The sequence below is a fragment of the Metopolophium dirhodum genome, chromosome 1, assembly GCF_019925205.1.
Source record: "Metopolophium dirhodum isolate CAU chromosome 1, ASM1992520v1, whole genome shotgun sequence".
Classification (NCBI taxonomy): Eukaryota; Metazoa; Arthropoda; class Insecta; order Hemiptera; family Aphididae; genus Metopolophium; species Metopolophium dirhodum.
In genome coordinates, this window is record NC_083560.1 from 124,227,292 (window position 1) to 124,243,647 (window position 16,356).

General features: G+C 28.5%; 1 protein-coding gene across 4 annotated transcripts in view; it reads right to left on the bottom strand.

Annotated features, from left to right (window-relative positions):
* LOC132935293 (calpain-A-like) overlaps positions 1-16,356 on the bottom strand; it is a 51,701-nt gene that overhangs the window by 3,517 nt on the left and 31,828 nt on the right. For 3 of the 4 annotated variants that reach the window (XM_061001787.1, XM_061001786.1, XM_061001788.1), the window contains 7 exons: positions 2,927-3,106; positions 2,764-2,833; positions 2,497-2,614; positions 2,301-2,435; positions 1,148-1,316; positions 417-598; positions 21-274 (listed from right to left, as the gene is read on the bottom strand). In XM_061001787.1, the coding sequence (XP_060857770.1) occupies positions 21-274; positions 417-598; positions 1,148-1,316; positions 2,301-2,435; positions 2,497-2,614; positions 2,764-2,833; positions 2,927-3,106 (1,108 nt within the window). Of the gene's footprint in view, positions 1-20; positions 275-416; positions 599-1,147; positions 1,317-2,300; positions 2,436-2,496; positions 2,615-2,763; positions 2,834-2,926; positions 3,107-5,489; positions 5,713-16,356 lie in introns of those variants that run through there. The other variant, XM_061001789.1, reaches the window with a different exon arrangement.

Here is a 16,356-nt window from a genome sequence, read left to right on the forward strand (position 1 = left end):
AATAGTTTCAAAATCTATACCTAGAAAATTACGACATCCACCAGCAGTAGCACCTCGGACCCATTCACCTTCAAACACACTCATTTCCCATCGTTTATTAGAGTCTTCACCAAGTTGTTCTTTGGTTAGCAGATCAGGATTCAAATTGCAAATTTCCAACCGGGAGAAAAATTTGACAAAATCTTTGTATGACATCCAAAACTCACCATCAGCATCAAATATCAAACCTAAAGATTGTTTGTCGGACTCAGATATAAACCTCCATTCAGCTGATCTAAAAAAAAGATTTAGAATTTCTATCAATAATTATATTAATATTATAATAATCAATATTAATAATACTTTTATGCTCTACCTAGTCAATAATACAATGTATTATGACACAACAACGTCTTTGAATATTAAAAAATGCTTACTTATCACTCCACGGGCCATTCCATTCTGCTTCATTACCCCATGGATTTCGAAGTCTGAGCAGAGGTATTTTGCCAGTTGTATTTGGAGTTGTAATGTCCACATATGTTACCCTGGTTATGCTGTACGCATGACCTTTAACCAATCCTTGTGGTGTTTCCATCTCAGTAACGCTTGGGTCAGCCTTAAAAAAAAAAATGACAAAATTAAATCATATTTTCTGGACAGAATAAAAAGTGAAATTAGGGACAATTTTTGTTTGGGAAAAAATCAGGGCTATTAGATTATAGCTATCTAAGTAACAATATTATAACTGTTGATAAATCAACTGTTTAAACTAATTAAAATTACATAAAAATGGAAAATGATTCTTATCTAACTATACATAATATTTAACTATGAATTTTAATAAAACAGAATAGACGCTTGGGACGTCGGGAGAGTAAACATAGGCTCTACTAGTTGTATTACCTCTTCATAGAAACAGTGATTAAGGACAATAACCCTGTATGGAGTAAAATTATATATTATCATTGATTATGAATACCGTAGATCGCTCACTGCGGTACAAAATACGCTACGCTAAATTTACTAGGGTTCCTGGTGTTATTATCCAGAACTGACTGGGCGGCCTGGTTATAAAATACGCCGCTCTGCCAGTACTGGATATTATATATAAATATTATTTTTCAAACTTTTATTAAATCCAATACTTATATTTTTTTTATTTTACCTCAATAGAACAACCCATTAGTGATTGACGTTGAAAAGCTTTCAGCATGATCGTGAACAAATTGGCTGGAACTTCATTTAATTCATACATTTCTGACACACCACCAGTAAAATCCTCCATAGCCTCACATGTGCTACCTCCTTTTAATGCTTCGTATGATCCATGAATTCTAGTAGATAAAATGTATTTATTATCATCAATATTTTGTATAAATAGTATAAACATAAATAAGATAGAAGACACAGTAATTAACAGTTATAATACCTACTCAATATTAGGATTTATCAATAAATACTATTATTATAAAATATGACTGATAAAATAAAATTAGTCACCATAAAAACATTAAAATGACAGTTATGACTTATGAGGTTATTGCAATTATGAATAAAAAAATAAAAAAAATAAATAAATAAATCATGTGGTAACTCAAAAACCTCAATAACTCGAATTTTTTTTTGTCCCTATGAAATTTTTTTAAAAAAATTTGAGTTCTGTAACTCGAAAAATACATAAGTCGAATTAATTTTTATCTCCCTTGACATTCGAGTTATCGAGTTATCGAGACTCGACTGAACAATAATGTAGTGTTAATATTACTAAACTAGTAGCATATTTATGGTAGGGGGAAGTGGTTTAAGTTTTCTATTATATGATGACGTATGAAACGGCTTTTGTACCTACTAAAAAAACATTGCTTGGGACTTCCCAAAAATAATGAATTTTGCATTCAAATCCGGCTTTAGGGCCTATATTACTAATACATTTTGCAAAGAATATTAACTAAGCTCTCAGGAAACAGGTTATAGCTATAGAATTTTGGCAATGTGTTTTGTCTTAACAATGCTATTACTTACGGTATCACAATTTTAAAGCAACATGGTTGTGAGGGGGTTGCACCTCTCAACTATTAACAACGAAAAGACAAATATTATTAGTTTTTTTTACACGATAATAGTTTATAGGTACCTACGATATCTATGTTGTATAAATTATATTATTATTATATTTTGACAGGCAGAAATCAAAATGCGAATTGCGCATTATATAAAAACCTTACATTGCAATATTGCATTAATTAAGCTGTTGTAGAAAAACCTGAACCCGGCGGTATTGGCTTTTCGGGGGTTTTTATACCTAAATAACAGCTTACTTGGCATAGGCTTTCTCCAACAGAGCACTCCAGAATTCATTTTCAGTTGCTGAATGAAGAAATATTAACTTTCCATGATAAGTCGGTAAACGATCGTCCACAACCACGTCAACCCATCTGCCATACTGCCAAAATCTAAAAAAACCGAATAATATAATACGATACACACATTTACTACTAATAATAATATATTTACCTAAAGTGAAATATACCCGCATATTTATTATCGAATCCTTGATCATTTGGGACTACTTGATAAAATAGTTTTTCGTTTAAAGTCAAATTGGCAACAGCAGCTAACAACCAGCAGTCACCTATCAAAATAACGAAGACTTGTATAAAACTTGGAGTATCGACCCAATTTATTATTTATACATTTAATTTTTTTTATGTACCTAATTAAATATCACAATAAATAGGTACCGCAAACAGTTTTAAATAATAAAGTTTTTATTCCATTTACCCAATTCTCCTTGCTGTACATCGAATCTTGTAGCCCCTTCAATAAATAATTGAGGATTACTTGCGATCTCCTAAGGATAAAATTTTTAATGTTATTCAATTAAATAGATACTTAAATGGTTACTGTTAATAATATAATTTAGGTATTTAAAATCTATGCTCACGCTTGGTCTTCGCCACTCGAACCGTTTATCTGGCGATTTGCTATAAAATAGCGAAGAGTCAACTGTATCAAAATCCGGATCCTCGAAAAGTTCTCCTCGTTGTATACATTGGTCCCGAAGTACTTCAAAGTCCTGGACATCTCCAGCTCTTGGTCGAAAACCAGAACCCCGTTCGCCAATCTTAAACATTTAAAATACAATTATTGAAGTTATTTATTTAACAAAATTTAGTCAATTTTTTTCACCAACCACGATCAAGTAACACTTTTATATCAGGAAGGTATAACAAACATTAAAACATCCATTATTGTCTTTTTTTTGGTGATTATATAATTTGCCTTTCATTAAAGTAAAGGTCAATATTCCCCTGTGGAGTTATAACGTTATAATAGCTGACAGGCTAAATGTTTCGGCTCATTATTTATTGAATTAGGTTTATGAAAATATTATATAATATTACGAACATTTCACATCGTATTATATAAAATACTTATACTTTATACATATTATATTATGACTGTTTTAATATTAACACTTCACAATATTGTCAAGCTGTTAAAATGTCATCGTCTTAAGTTTATAATTACTCATAATGGGGACGACACACCCGCCATGAGTTGTTTCCGTCTTACAAATGTATACAACTTAGAAAAAACTGTTTTGCGCGGGACAACTTTACTCCCTCTGTATTAATAGTAGAATTATCAAAATTCCATAACTCATATGGAAGAACTATAACTTTATCTGTGTCGCAGTGTTTTCTTTTTTTTTTTTTGATAGCACTAAACAATAATTTTTAATAATTAAATGAAAAAAAAACCTAATTTTCTCAAACTGATCACTTTCAAATATTTATAAGACAGAGATAACACACGCATGCTGGTGTGACGTCTTCTTAACGTTTCGAAGTAAACTATATCAAACTAATAATTTTTGAAATATCATGTACCTACCTATATATGTAAAAATCTTAAAATTCATTTTAAGGACTATGCAAAGCGGCAGTTTATGCGGGTAAATTTGTACATAATTGTTGTAAATTTTGTTTAAAAACTCGAGAGTACAAAAAAAAATGTATATTAAATATTATAATAGTACAAGTACCTATATTGTATTTTATTATATTAATATGTAAAAAATATACCAATATTTCATCCATGGTCAGCACAAGCAATAATACCATAATATTATATATAGTATTTTGTCGTTCGCTGAATTTGATAATTTATAATGTTTAACAACTATTAACAATGAATTTTATATTCACAGCAAAAAATGTGCAATTAACACGTTTACGATACGAATTCAGACAATTAAATCTAATTTCCGTACCTATTTACCACGTCCCTATTGGTGTAGATTGTTACCAATACAATAGTCATTAGTGCCCAAAATATGTTCAATAAACTATAAAAAAAATATTATTTTATTGTTTGTTTGACCATTATTTGTTGTTTTAATTTGAGTCTTGGCCTGTTATGTTTATAAAAACGTCGTTTTATATAAAGTGGCGATGGTGTGACATATACGAAGCACACTATATAGGTACTCGATATTTTCCATTTTAAAAAAAATGTATGAATCATTAATAATATGTATTAATAAATAGTAACCATTTAATAAATTTAATATAATATATCTAGAGGGCATTTTTACATTTTATTCGTTTCTATGGCGATAAACTGATAAACAAAGCGTTAGAAAATATTTGTTAGAAAAATAAAATATCTGTACCCATGCAGCCCAAAAATCTTTTTATGTAATAATAATATGTTAAAATACTTATGAAAACCTTCATATTATGTTTTCATCGACATTAGAATTTCTACTAAGCTAACAGCTTTATATCGGTTGATAAATATATATAATACAACAATAACAACAATCAACAAAAATGTCGTTCAATTTGCGTGCATGTATATTAACGCAGAGCAGTAGCGCAGTAAGGCAAACTATAAATTAAGTTCAATAAACACATTGATACGTCATAATATAAAAATTGCGATTGCACAATACAAGTTTTCGCAGTGACGCAATATATACAATATTGAATGAGAAAAAATACGCGTTTCGGTCTTGTATCGTTGTAAGTTGTAACTCTAAGATATGTAGGTATCTAACCTACAAGGCACAACCTATCCGTGATACTGTGCGAGACCGTCAAAAACAGAATTTTAAATTTCGACGGTGAGAAAGATCCCGCTATACCCACCAAAACTAAAAACTACATCGCGACGACCTGTTGCTGCATGGAAAGCCAACTTTAACACGTCGATCGTGTGACAGTTTTAGGTACTATACAATATTGTATAATACAATATTATGTAATAATCAATAAATATAATTTGTGCAAATTATATATTATGAAAACGTGTCATTCGCAAGCCTCGACGGCAAGTCTATGCCCTATAATAGTGGGAACGAAACAAAAACGAGTGCGGTTTGAGCCGGGTGGGCAAATTTGGCGAGCTCAGCAGGACATGCGTCTCCAAACTCTGAACATAGTCACGTGCAGTGCATAAAAAAAAAAAAAAAAAATAGATTTAATCAAAACCGTGCTTACGTAGTAGACTAACGTTTTCCCTTGTCTGTAAGGCATTTGCGGTGGTTCTCTGGACGAATAATTATTATATAATATTGTAAATTATTATAACAACGCGCGTCGGTGTCTGCGGCGGTATATTATAATGTATCTAACCCAACGACAATACTGTTGTCTGGTCCTTTTACACACGTTCGGCGGCTACGGTCTGACTGCCACTGAACCCTAACCGGGGAACGACTGCGAAGCGCGTGATGATGATAATTATTATTGTTATATTTTACCGCGACGTTTTGGGGCGAAGCGAAAAAGGCGTGTCGTCGTCCTGGGCCGCCGCCGCGTGTCTCGCTTTATTGATCGAGCCCGTACCGGTCGGGCGCAGGGATACTCAACATTCGGACGAGTGAGTGCGGCCGACTCTTTTGCAGCGAGAACCGGACGAAAAACGGTGGGGGGGGGACTCGAAGGGACGCCGGTAACAGATCGTTCACGGATTTGCTACGCGTAACAAATATATTGTGCCGGCAATGAGTCTGCAAACGATTTTTGACCGTTGTACTATAATATAGGTTAGGTACCTACTCGCTCGTGAGCATCAGCAGATGCATCTTCCAAAATAATTTTTCTGATTAAACCGTATGAATGATTGACACGAATGAGATTTTTAGCGAATGATAATAATTCGGACTTGCGGACACGTACCTAGCCATGAATAATTAATTATTATTTTTTTTTTTTAGGGGGTGGGGCTCCATTTTCAAAAATTACAAATTATCCAAATAGTTTTGAAATTTTGTATGAATTTTTAAAAGTTAACTTTTAACGTTTTGTTGTATAAATAAAATTCAAAATATTGTTATAAAATACAGAATAAATATTATACATATAAAAATACAATATTAATAATATCGTTAATCATTAATATTATCATTATTAGTATTAAGATATAGTAGGTGTATCGTATTTATAATAAATTATAGGTTTTATTTTTAAAATAAATGTTGAGACGATTAAATGTCTTTATTTTAATCAAACCTTTTTTCCAAATTTAAAATTAAATATGGTAAAAAAACAGACATTTTATAATATTCTTCAGGTGAATTACGAAAATAAATATACCGATGATTGTATAATATTTGTAATCCAAAAAATTTTTATTTTAGCATAAAAACATAATATATTAGATTATTTATACAAGCATGCTAAAAGATTGTTGAAAATGATTCGTTTATGTTTTGTTGCATATGTTTCAGATTTAAGCATATAAATATGTTTTTTGGCTGTGTACAGATAATTTATTTTTCTTACCGATTTTTTGCTAATGTTGTGTTTATCACCTTAGAAAGAACAAAATGTAAAAATTACCATATTCCTACAGGGTAGGTATATATTCAACTTATGGTTACTTATTAATTAATACAAATTTATGATTCAAAAAATGTTCTCCGAAGTGGAAATGTTTATGTCACACGCGATCACCACTTTAAATAAAACGACGATTTTTTTTTCTTTTTTTAAGCAGATGAAAGATAATGGAAATAGAATTTTGCAAATAATATGACAATGGAAGAGTGAAAATATTTTCACAGAAGAGTATAATGAAATTACAAAACATATTTTTTCTACAGCTGCTAAAAGTGAAGAACGCTACTGAAATCTCACGACCCGTTTCTTGAACATAATATATTATAGGTATATGACATGTGTAGTATTTACATAACGCCCCATGCATTTATTTAGATTACGCCTAAAGTAAAATATAATTTTATTAAAAACAAAACTTTGTTGGAATATATAACGAATTTTAAACATATTAGATACTTAAAAAATACCGTTGTTGGCAATAAATTGACGAATTACTTTGAAACCGATCCAATATCATTAAAACTGGTACTCACGATGTTACATGTATCAAACGATGTACTACTACTGCACATTGCAGATTGACTTTGTTCTTCACTCTCGTTACATTGATTTAATAGCGCATTAGAAGACGGTTTTTTTGGTTCAGGTTCAAAAAAACTATCAAACGCACTTACATACTTTCCTTTCATACTTGATGATTATTTAAGTCTAAACAAAATTAAATTAAATGAAAATTACGTGTTTGTATAAAAGGTGTCAATTGTAGACTGACGACTAGGTATAAGATCTAATTTTCTGTGCATCTTATATGCGACACATGTTTGATAATAATATATAATATTTACGATCTACTATTCTGTCGATAATGAAAAATATTATGATTGTTATATTTCAATATTAATTTATTTTTACGCGCTATAATGAATAATATTGTGCATTTCCTTATCTATACGATTTTATTATGCCGGTTTTTACATATTTATGAGTGTGTCAATATTGTCTCAATACAATTTAGTACTATTTTGATTTACATATTATTATTATTATTATTATTATTATTATTATTAGGTACATTAGATGGGCATAAAATATTCTACCTACATCGCAGAAAAAATTCCAAGGGTCCGGGACTTGTATGAATTTACATATTTGTTATGGTTTACTACGTTCTATTAATATGCTAAGTGAGAACAAAAACGTTCAATAATATTGTGAATTTTAAAATCCTAATTTTTTTAGTACATATATTTTAGTTATACTTCAATATTAATTTAGCATATTGTTGTTCAGTTGTTAGAGAATGTTTTAAGACTTTGTTACCATATTTACTATTTACAATTTAATATTTATAATAATTTGGGCTTGTCACGTATGATGTATAAAATAAAAATATTATTTATGTATATATATATATGTATCAAATTTTGTTGTCTTATAACTGTGCATATATTTTATGACACATTTTGGCGATAAAAAACAAAATTATACCACGATTTAACTCCTTTGCACGAGAAAATAATATCATGATCAGTTTAGGTAGTTCGGATATACCTATAATAAAACCAAATTATCAACGTCGGCCCATCATACCTTTAAATCTTAAATCATGTAGGCCATCGTTGTTTATGAACGCCAAAGGTAAACATTTGATATATATAATATAGTACAGTTTCAAAAATTGAAACTCTTAAAATTAAAATACCAAAAGAAAAATTCCATCACCAGTTTGTAATTAGAAACAATTATTAAAGGTATATCGTATTATGACTATATTATTTTTAAAATTACAATTATAATTTCCTCCTTCTAGCTCACCAACCATAATTAGAGTACCAAGTATACTTGCAGAGTCTTATATTAATTTTATAAGTTACGTATTATTATTTATTAATACATACTATAATAATGGGTTGACCTTGTTATTAATTATATAATGCCATCCAGAAGAAGAAAAAACTACATAATATGAAGTTATTGAAAAACTTTGCCTTTAAAAAATAAAATTCTATATATTATTTTAAATGTACACAACAAAATATGCAATTTTAGTATAGTAATGAGTTTATTATCGTTTATATTAAGTAAAGTGGGCAACCAAAAATTTCATTTTCACTCCCTCCTCCTCTATCGAAAATGTTGAGTACGTTCCTGAGTAATCTCTTTCTTGAATATCTCAATAATTAGGTGGTGAACTTACTTGGTGAACAATTAAGTATAAATGCAAAAGTACAACATCGGTATTGTAAATTGTAAATGTTATGATATTAAATTATGATTTCTATATGATTAAGGTGATTCGATACTAGTAGTGTAATAAGAAATTTGAAAAAATATTTGAATTCGTTATGAATTTTAGCTGAGATGATCATCTTATTTTTTTCAAATTTCAACTTTTATTTTCTTCTCAATTTTAATTTTAAAATTTATAATAAATAGAGAATTTTTAAACATTAACCATATTATTCATGGAATTAAAATAAAAATCATAAAAGTGGGACGATTGATCTCAAATAAACTTGATAAATAATTTAAATATATTTTCGAATTTCTTATCGTATTACTAGTTTTTTTTCGAAATACAATGGAGAAAAGTAGGTGGATACTTTTTAGTGAAAAATGTTACCTACATCGCAACCACTGATCATGTGCGTGCAAGTGCGGGAGCGCCCCACTATCTCTTTTACCATTACGGACTACGGTCACACACACTAATGAGTAATGAATAATGATCAGCTACTACACACATTTACACAACACGCAAGAACGCACTTAGAAAATGGCATAAATTAAAATTCTTAAAAAAGGTCAGTATCGAATCAGAGCTTTCTGCATTACAGAATTATATTTCAGCATAGGTGAAAATATGGGGGGAGGTTCAGGAGCTTATCCCCCCAAACACTTCCTATTTTTTTTAAGCTTATTGAATATTATTGTAATATGTCTAGCCCCCTCCCCCCCGCTTAAAAAAAAATATATTAACGCTATTTAAGCCTATGAATTGCATGTTAACAACTATGCATTATTATTACAATAAGTAGGTACGTTAGATACAATGGTAAAAAAAATTTTATAATTCAATTCAATGATAATAAATGTGGTATCTCTGATTGATATAGGTTCAGTATATATAGAAACAATATTATAAACAAAAATAAATCGTAGTTATAATTTTAAATATTATACAGTCGAGTCTCGATAACTCGAATGTCAAGGGAGATAAAAATCAATTCGACTTATGTATTTTCCGAGTTACAGAACACGATTTTTTTTAAAAAATTTGCCTAGAAGTTGAGTAAAATTTGAAGCATCTATGATAGGTAGTGTTATTTGTTGAATTATTATAAACAACACTATAATAGTATTCAACTCATCATCAAAAAAAAAACGCCACACTCATGATAATACTTTAATAAACATATTCTATTTTTAGTTATGTTTATATAAGAAACAAAATTTGATTTTTATATTATAAATATTTATTGAACGATGCTGTGTGTTGGTTTTTCTTGTTTGCAGTTTCGCACAAAGCAATTTTGTATATAATATTGTAATAATTATTACTCAACTTAGTGGTTTGTTAAACCCTAAAATTAATATATTATTCAGAATGCCACTCCGTCACCAAACCACCCACCGTTGGTTGTTCGTATTATTTTAATATTTGTGATAGGTAGTCAAATTATGGTTTATCGCTTCTTAAAGCTTCGACGAGTTATACCTATTCAATTTAGTATTTATATCAATATGACTTATATTATACATTAAAGTACATGTTTTGTGCCTAGCACACCCATTTTTTCTATTCCAGATCTCAGATAACTGAAAATATCTCGGACACATTTTATCGAAAAAAACTATAATATTAACTAGTTAGGTCTTGAATATTTTATTCAAAACTTTTTTAACACAAACTATCGATAAAGCTAATAACTGCTATAACTGCTAATAATTATTCAAATGTTAAAAATTGAAAAAAAAACCGTGTAAAACACAATATTTAAACAAAAGTATTATTGAACGAAATATTATACGGGTATCGAAACGATAAAAAAAAAACTTAAAAGCGTTGACAATATTCACATTACCGTCACATAAAATCCACAGTGTATAAATTATATAATATTATTATGTATATAATTATCTGTATGCTAGAAATTAAATACATTTATATACATTTATAAATTTATAGTTTATAGGTGTACTGCAGGCTGGTTATTTATAAATATACTTTTTCAAGACGTGATTCGTGATAATAATATAGTATTTCTAGCTGTTATATTTTACTCTCTCCATCAGCTATTTCAACAATTAATATTAATCGATTGATGAATGATGTCTTCCACTTGAATAATTTATATTATTTTTAAACAAAAGCATGTAGTTGCTTTCCTATACTAATAATTATAATAAGTAGATAATATACGGTATAATTATTTATGAATTGGTCTTTGGCCCTCTTTCCTTTATTTTATTTGTATTCGATTTTAGATAATAATTGTTAGCGTATCTTATAATTTATAAAATATAAGGACGTCAAAAATGATGTTTATTTTTAGTTTATTTTAACCTAAAATAAATTCTGAGACCATTTTTAGTATTGTGACATTTATTAAAAAAAAAAAAAAACAATAAAGATTAATATATTAAAAAATATTTATTTTTTTTTATGTCAGATATACATATTATAGTTTGTTACTATTTATTCATAGTCAATAAAAAAACAATAATAATAGACTTTACTCTAGGTTCTAAAACTAATTAGTAGGTATCATATTATGTTATTTGTTGTAATTTAATAAATTGTTTAACTAAACGACTGCCAATTTCTTGCCCGCTAACTGTGTTGGTGTTCGTGCATTTTGCCCACTATACTATAGTATTAGTATAGAATATAGATGTATAGGAAACGCCTTTGTCCTCTACAACCTAACCTTACGTAACTAAACTACTTAAAATATAAGCACTTAAATTAAATTAATTTAGAATTCGAAATATTAACAAAAATTAACATTATAACTAAATTATTTTAACCGTCTAAATTGGAATGTGCTCTTTAATACATTTATATTTTAACAATAACTACCAGCAATAAATTTATCGACGGGTCATACAATAGACACACTATAAATATGACCAATGATTAAAATATATATTGGCAATATTAATGATATTTATATTACGTATATTCACCGATCGAACAATCACTAAGTAATACAGTAATACATTTAATGGTTGAAAATGCATAACCATAGCATAAATAACGGTAATTTTGGTAACTATTGATAAATAATGTGTTATTTAAATCACAAATGTTCCAAAAAATAAATAAACGAGGATGTTTGTTAAATATCAATGCAATTTCGAAAAATCAGTTCGGGACCATTGCGACGTTGAAATATCAAATATTGTACTCATCCCACTGTACATTGTGAGTTACACAGCATCCTCGCGAAGTTGAATTTAGATTACATAAAAACACCACCAATCAAACATCAGTGCGTTGCTCTATAACCGTTTCATAAGGTTTATATGTCAATAAGTAACATAACCTAGATGTCAATTGTGTAAAACAAAAGCGATATTAAATACAATGTGACTAAATCACAATGTTTAATTTTTTTCTTTAAAAATACATAAAAGCCAGTTGTCATTTAGGGGAGGCCGAAATGGGTAAATGCATATAATTCAATAAAAAAATGTACTTATATTATTTTGCTATAGTACCTAAAGTTCACAGAAAACAGAGCTCTTTGTAACAATAATAAATGTAAAATCTCCAATGGATAATGCCTATAAGTATCATGCAAGTAATAATTTAAAATCATACATAGGTCACTTATAATGTGCGTTAAAACCGTTTTATGATAATAATAAATAGCTGCACGTATTATACGATAAAGTAAGCGATGGATTGATTATCTCTATATTTTTTATAGTTAAATTAAATTCGTAAAAATAAAGTCTACCACTGATTTTCAACTTGTATAATTTATATTAGGCACGTGAAATTATATTGGATATAATCAGTTTTATATTTTAATTTTTAATCAGTGGAATAATATTATATAAAATATAGATATAGTGAAGAGTCGGAGACTGAAGATACATTATAATAAACTAATTAATTAGCTGGTTGTTCTGAAGAGTATAAACTGTTATGGCATTGAAATCTGATTTGTGTGTTTGTACGATACGTTACGCGTTAACATTAACTTCGTATTCAAGTTTTATAAATTAAATCCAATGCCACAGGATACTTTATGACACATTGAATGTTTTCATTTTCTTCATTTTAATGGTCAGACGTCGTCCGCGGTCAACGCTAGGTAAATGTGTTTAGTGTTCACCGTTTAGTCGTTTACCAACTAGTGGACTGATTTGAGTACATCCGACATTTGGGTAAACACATTATATTTATTGTTTATTTGCACCGACCGAAAGGACATCGTTCTTGACACGGTCACGCGAGTTTTCCTAAGCCTAACCAGTGGAAATCAAAAATATTATCTGCATATAGTGCATTTTAATCGTATGCTCATATTTATGTTTAATATTTTAGATTCTACACTTTTCCATATATCACCTAATATGTATAGTAAATATTTATGAGTTACACCTAGGTATGGTGTGATTTTCATTCCTAAAACATTATTAGTAATCAATGATTACCTATAATGTATGGTTAATTCGAATTTTGATAATAATATCTGTTACAAACACTATTCCATTATTCCTGTATACGTTCATTTATTTATTCCACATTTCCACGCTTATTATTTGCATAATATGTTATATTAACATAACATATTACCTATACATAGTAATAGTATACAGACGAGTCCCGTGGGGCATGGACCCAAATTTACATGTAATTTGGTCCAAAAACTAACCAAATTGAGTAAAAAAAAAACAGACAATAATATGTCAAAACGATAAATTTAGTTATAGACTATAATAGAGCATCAAATTCTAAACATATGCATATAACTATTAATAACTAATTAAATACACATGTATTAGGTATTTTATTGCAATTTAATTTATTTTATTCATTATTATTATTATTATTATCATTATTGTTAAATATCGCTACCGACAATCGGCAATGCCACTGATTAACATTTTTACGAAAACGGTCATCTCGTCCTATGCTGCATATATTTCATATTTTTTATTATAATACATTACGTAGATTAGATAACAATAATACTTACTATTAGCTTATAAAGGGTTAGTATCAAATGCTAAGGATATTAAATTCATCTTGAATTAATGCAACTCAGAGTATGGTCTTAATTTTAAAACCTTTTTTTATTTCTACATTGACAAATTGAAAAATTTAGTTTATAGTAACACGTGGCCTCACAATATATTATAATCAGTTTATTGCCATAATAAATTGAAAAAAGTTAAGTAAATACACGATTAACGGCATAATAGTTATACATTACCTTAATACATTAATACTGCGTGTATATTTAACAAACAATAATATTTAAGTATGAATAGTATGTTATTATTTATTTGACTTATTATTTATTTGAACTAAGATTATACTTCCATAACATTATTAAGTACACAAACTACCCGTTCTATACCTCACTGTTACTTAAAATTTAACTTCCACGTTTTATATTGTGACAAAATGATTTTTAGCCTCAGTTTTATTGCGAAAAAATAGTATTTCAACTTCCTATAATAATAATATTACGTAGGTACCTACCCATATATTTTCAAATAAATAATTATTATTTTTATAAGTGTGCACTGCGCCGCCACTGCATCAACTTTTATCTCAGTCTACCATTTAAGGATTTTATGAAGTAGGTAATTGATAAATCAAAAATGATAGGTAGGTATGTTGTGGTCGATACTCGTTTCATATAAATATTTTATGCCTTCGTATAATAAACAGAAATCGTAAACGACTTATTTGTGTTTAATTTCTTATTGAATGTCATCGTATATTGATGGTAGATCAATTATACGTAGTATTTAATAATATTATATGACATTTCTGGACACAATTCGAGGTTTCACATTGGTCGCAACTCGCAACCGTCATAATAATACGTAAGTACTTCATCTTGACATTGGTATACTGCACTAATACACGCTACACTTAATAGCGATACTGGGATCACGACAAGTAAAAAATTAATGGATAAGAGTTATTTCAAAACGTGCCTACGCTATATAAAAGTTCTATTTTATACAATTGAATTACCGACCAATATAGAAATATAGAAATGTTCCTACATATTAACTACCTATAATATATTATGCGTGGAAAGAGATACGAATTATGTATCCAAACAAAGTGTCTACGACTTTAAATTAATTATTTTTTTTGTTTTCTATTTATTTAGCATAAATTCGCATTAGGTATTAATACAATAACATAAATTATTTATTTTTTCAAATTGGTAGATGAATCCTTAAATACTTAAGTTATTTATTTGATCACGTGGAAGTTATATTATAATTTATATTAATTTCAATCTGAATATAAACCGGATATTCCAAACGCATTAAGAGGGACTGTTTAATAAAGCACCACTGGTCTACACTCTACATTAATAAAGAATATTGTACCTATCGGTACTTAAATTACATTTTAAACAAATCACATTTGCAAATTGCTTAGTTGTTTCATTTTTATTAATTAATGGTTATTAAATATGATTTATGAATGAATAGCAAAATCAAGGTTGGGAAAAATAGTGCATTAAAGTAATTTTGTTAAGTACCCAATAGAAATGGTTCAGGCGCGGATCTAGAACTGAAATTTTAGGGGGGGGGGGGGGGTCATTTTTTCGAAAGGACAAAAAGATAATATAATAGGTAAACAATTAAAAATAATCAAAGTTAATTATTAACTAAAATTATACTTATAATTATCTTACTAAAGAATGTGTCAATTTTTCTTACCGACCCGCTAGTTCTTTTAAATGAATCACCCTAAATAAAAGAGAGAGATTTATTTTTACTATTTCAATCATACTGTATAAACGGCTATAAGAGTATAAGACATCGATATCAAAAATTGTAAGAAGTTAATTTATATATGTTTTAATAATAATAAATAAGTAATAGGTTGTAAAAATGTTATGAAAATAAAAACTTAATTTTTATATAAAATATATGTTTTTACTACAAATGCTTCGAGATTTTTAGAAAATATTAGGTTGCCCGCTGCACAAAAAGTTAAAATTTAAAAATTATAATAATATAGATACTCACCATCGTTACCTAACTACTCGACGACCGACGCACTTGTCCAGACGTTCACAGCAAAGTGAAATGAAATATAATAATATGATATACGTTATCAAATATTAACTAAGGTTATCATTGTGCATGATATTTTATAACAAGTGATTAGATCCCAAATTAGCGAATAGCGATTAGCCGATTACGGCTAATATACGTCGCCGTGCGTCGTGCGAAATGTATAATATAGATTATAGACGTATAATAATATTATATTATAATACGGGAAAAATAGAATAATAGAATAATC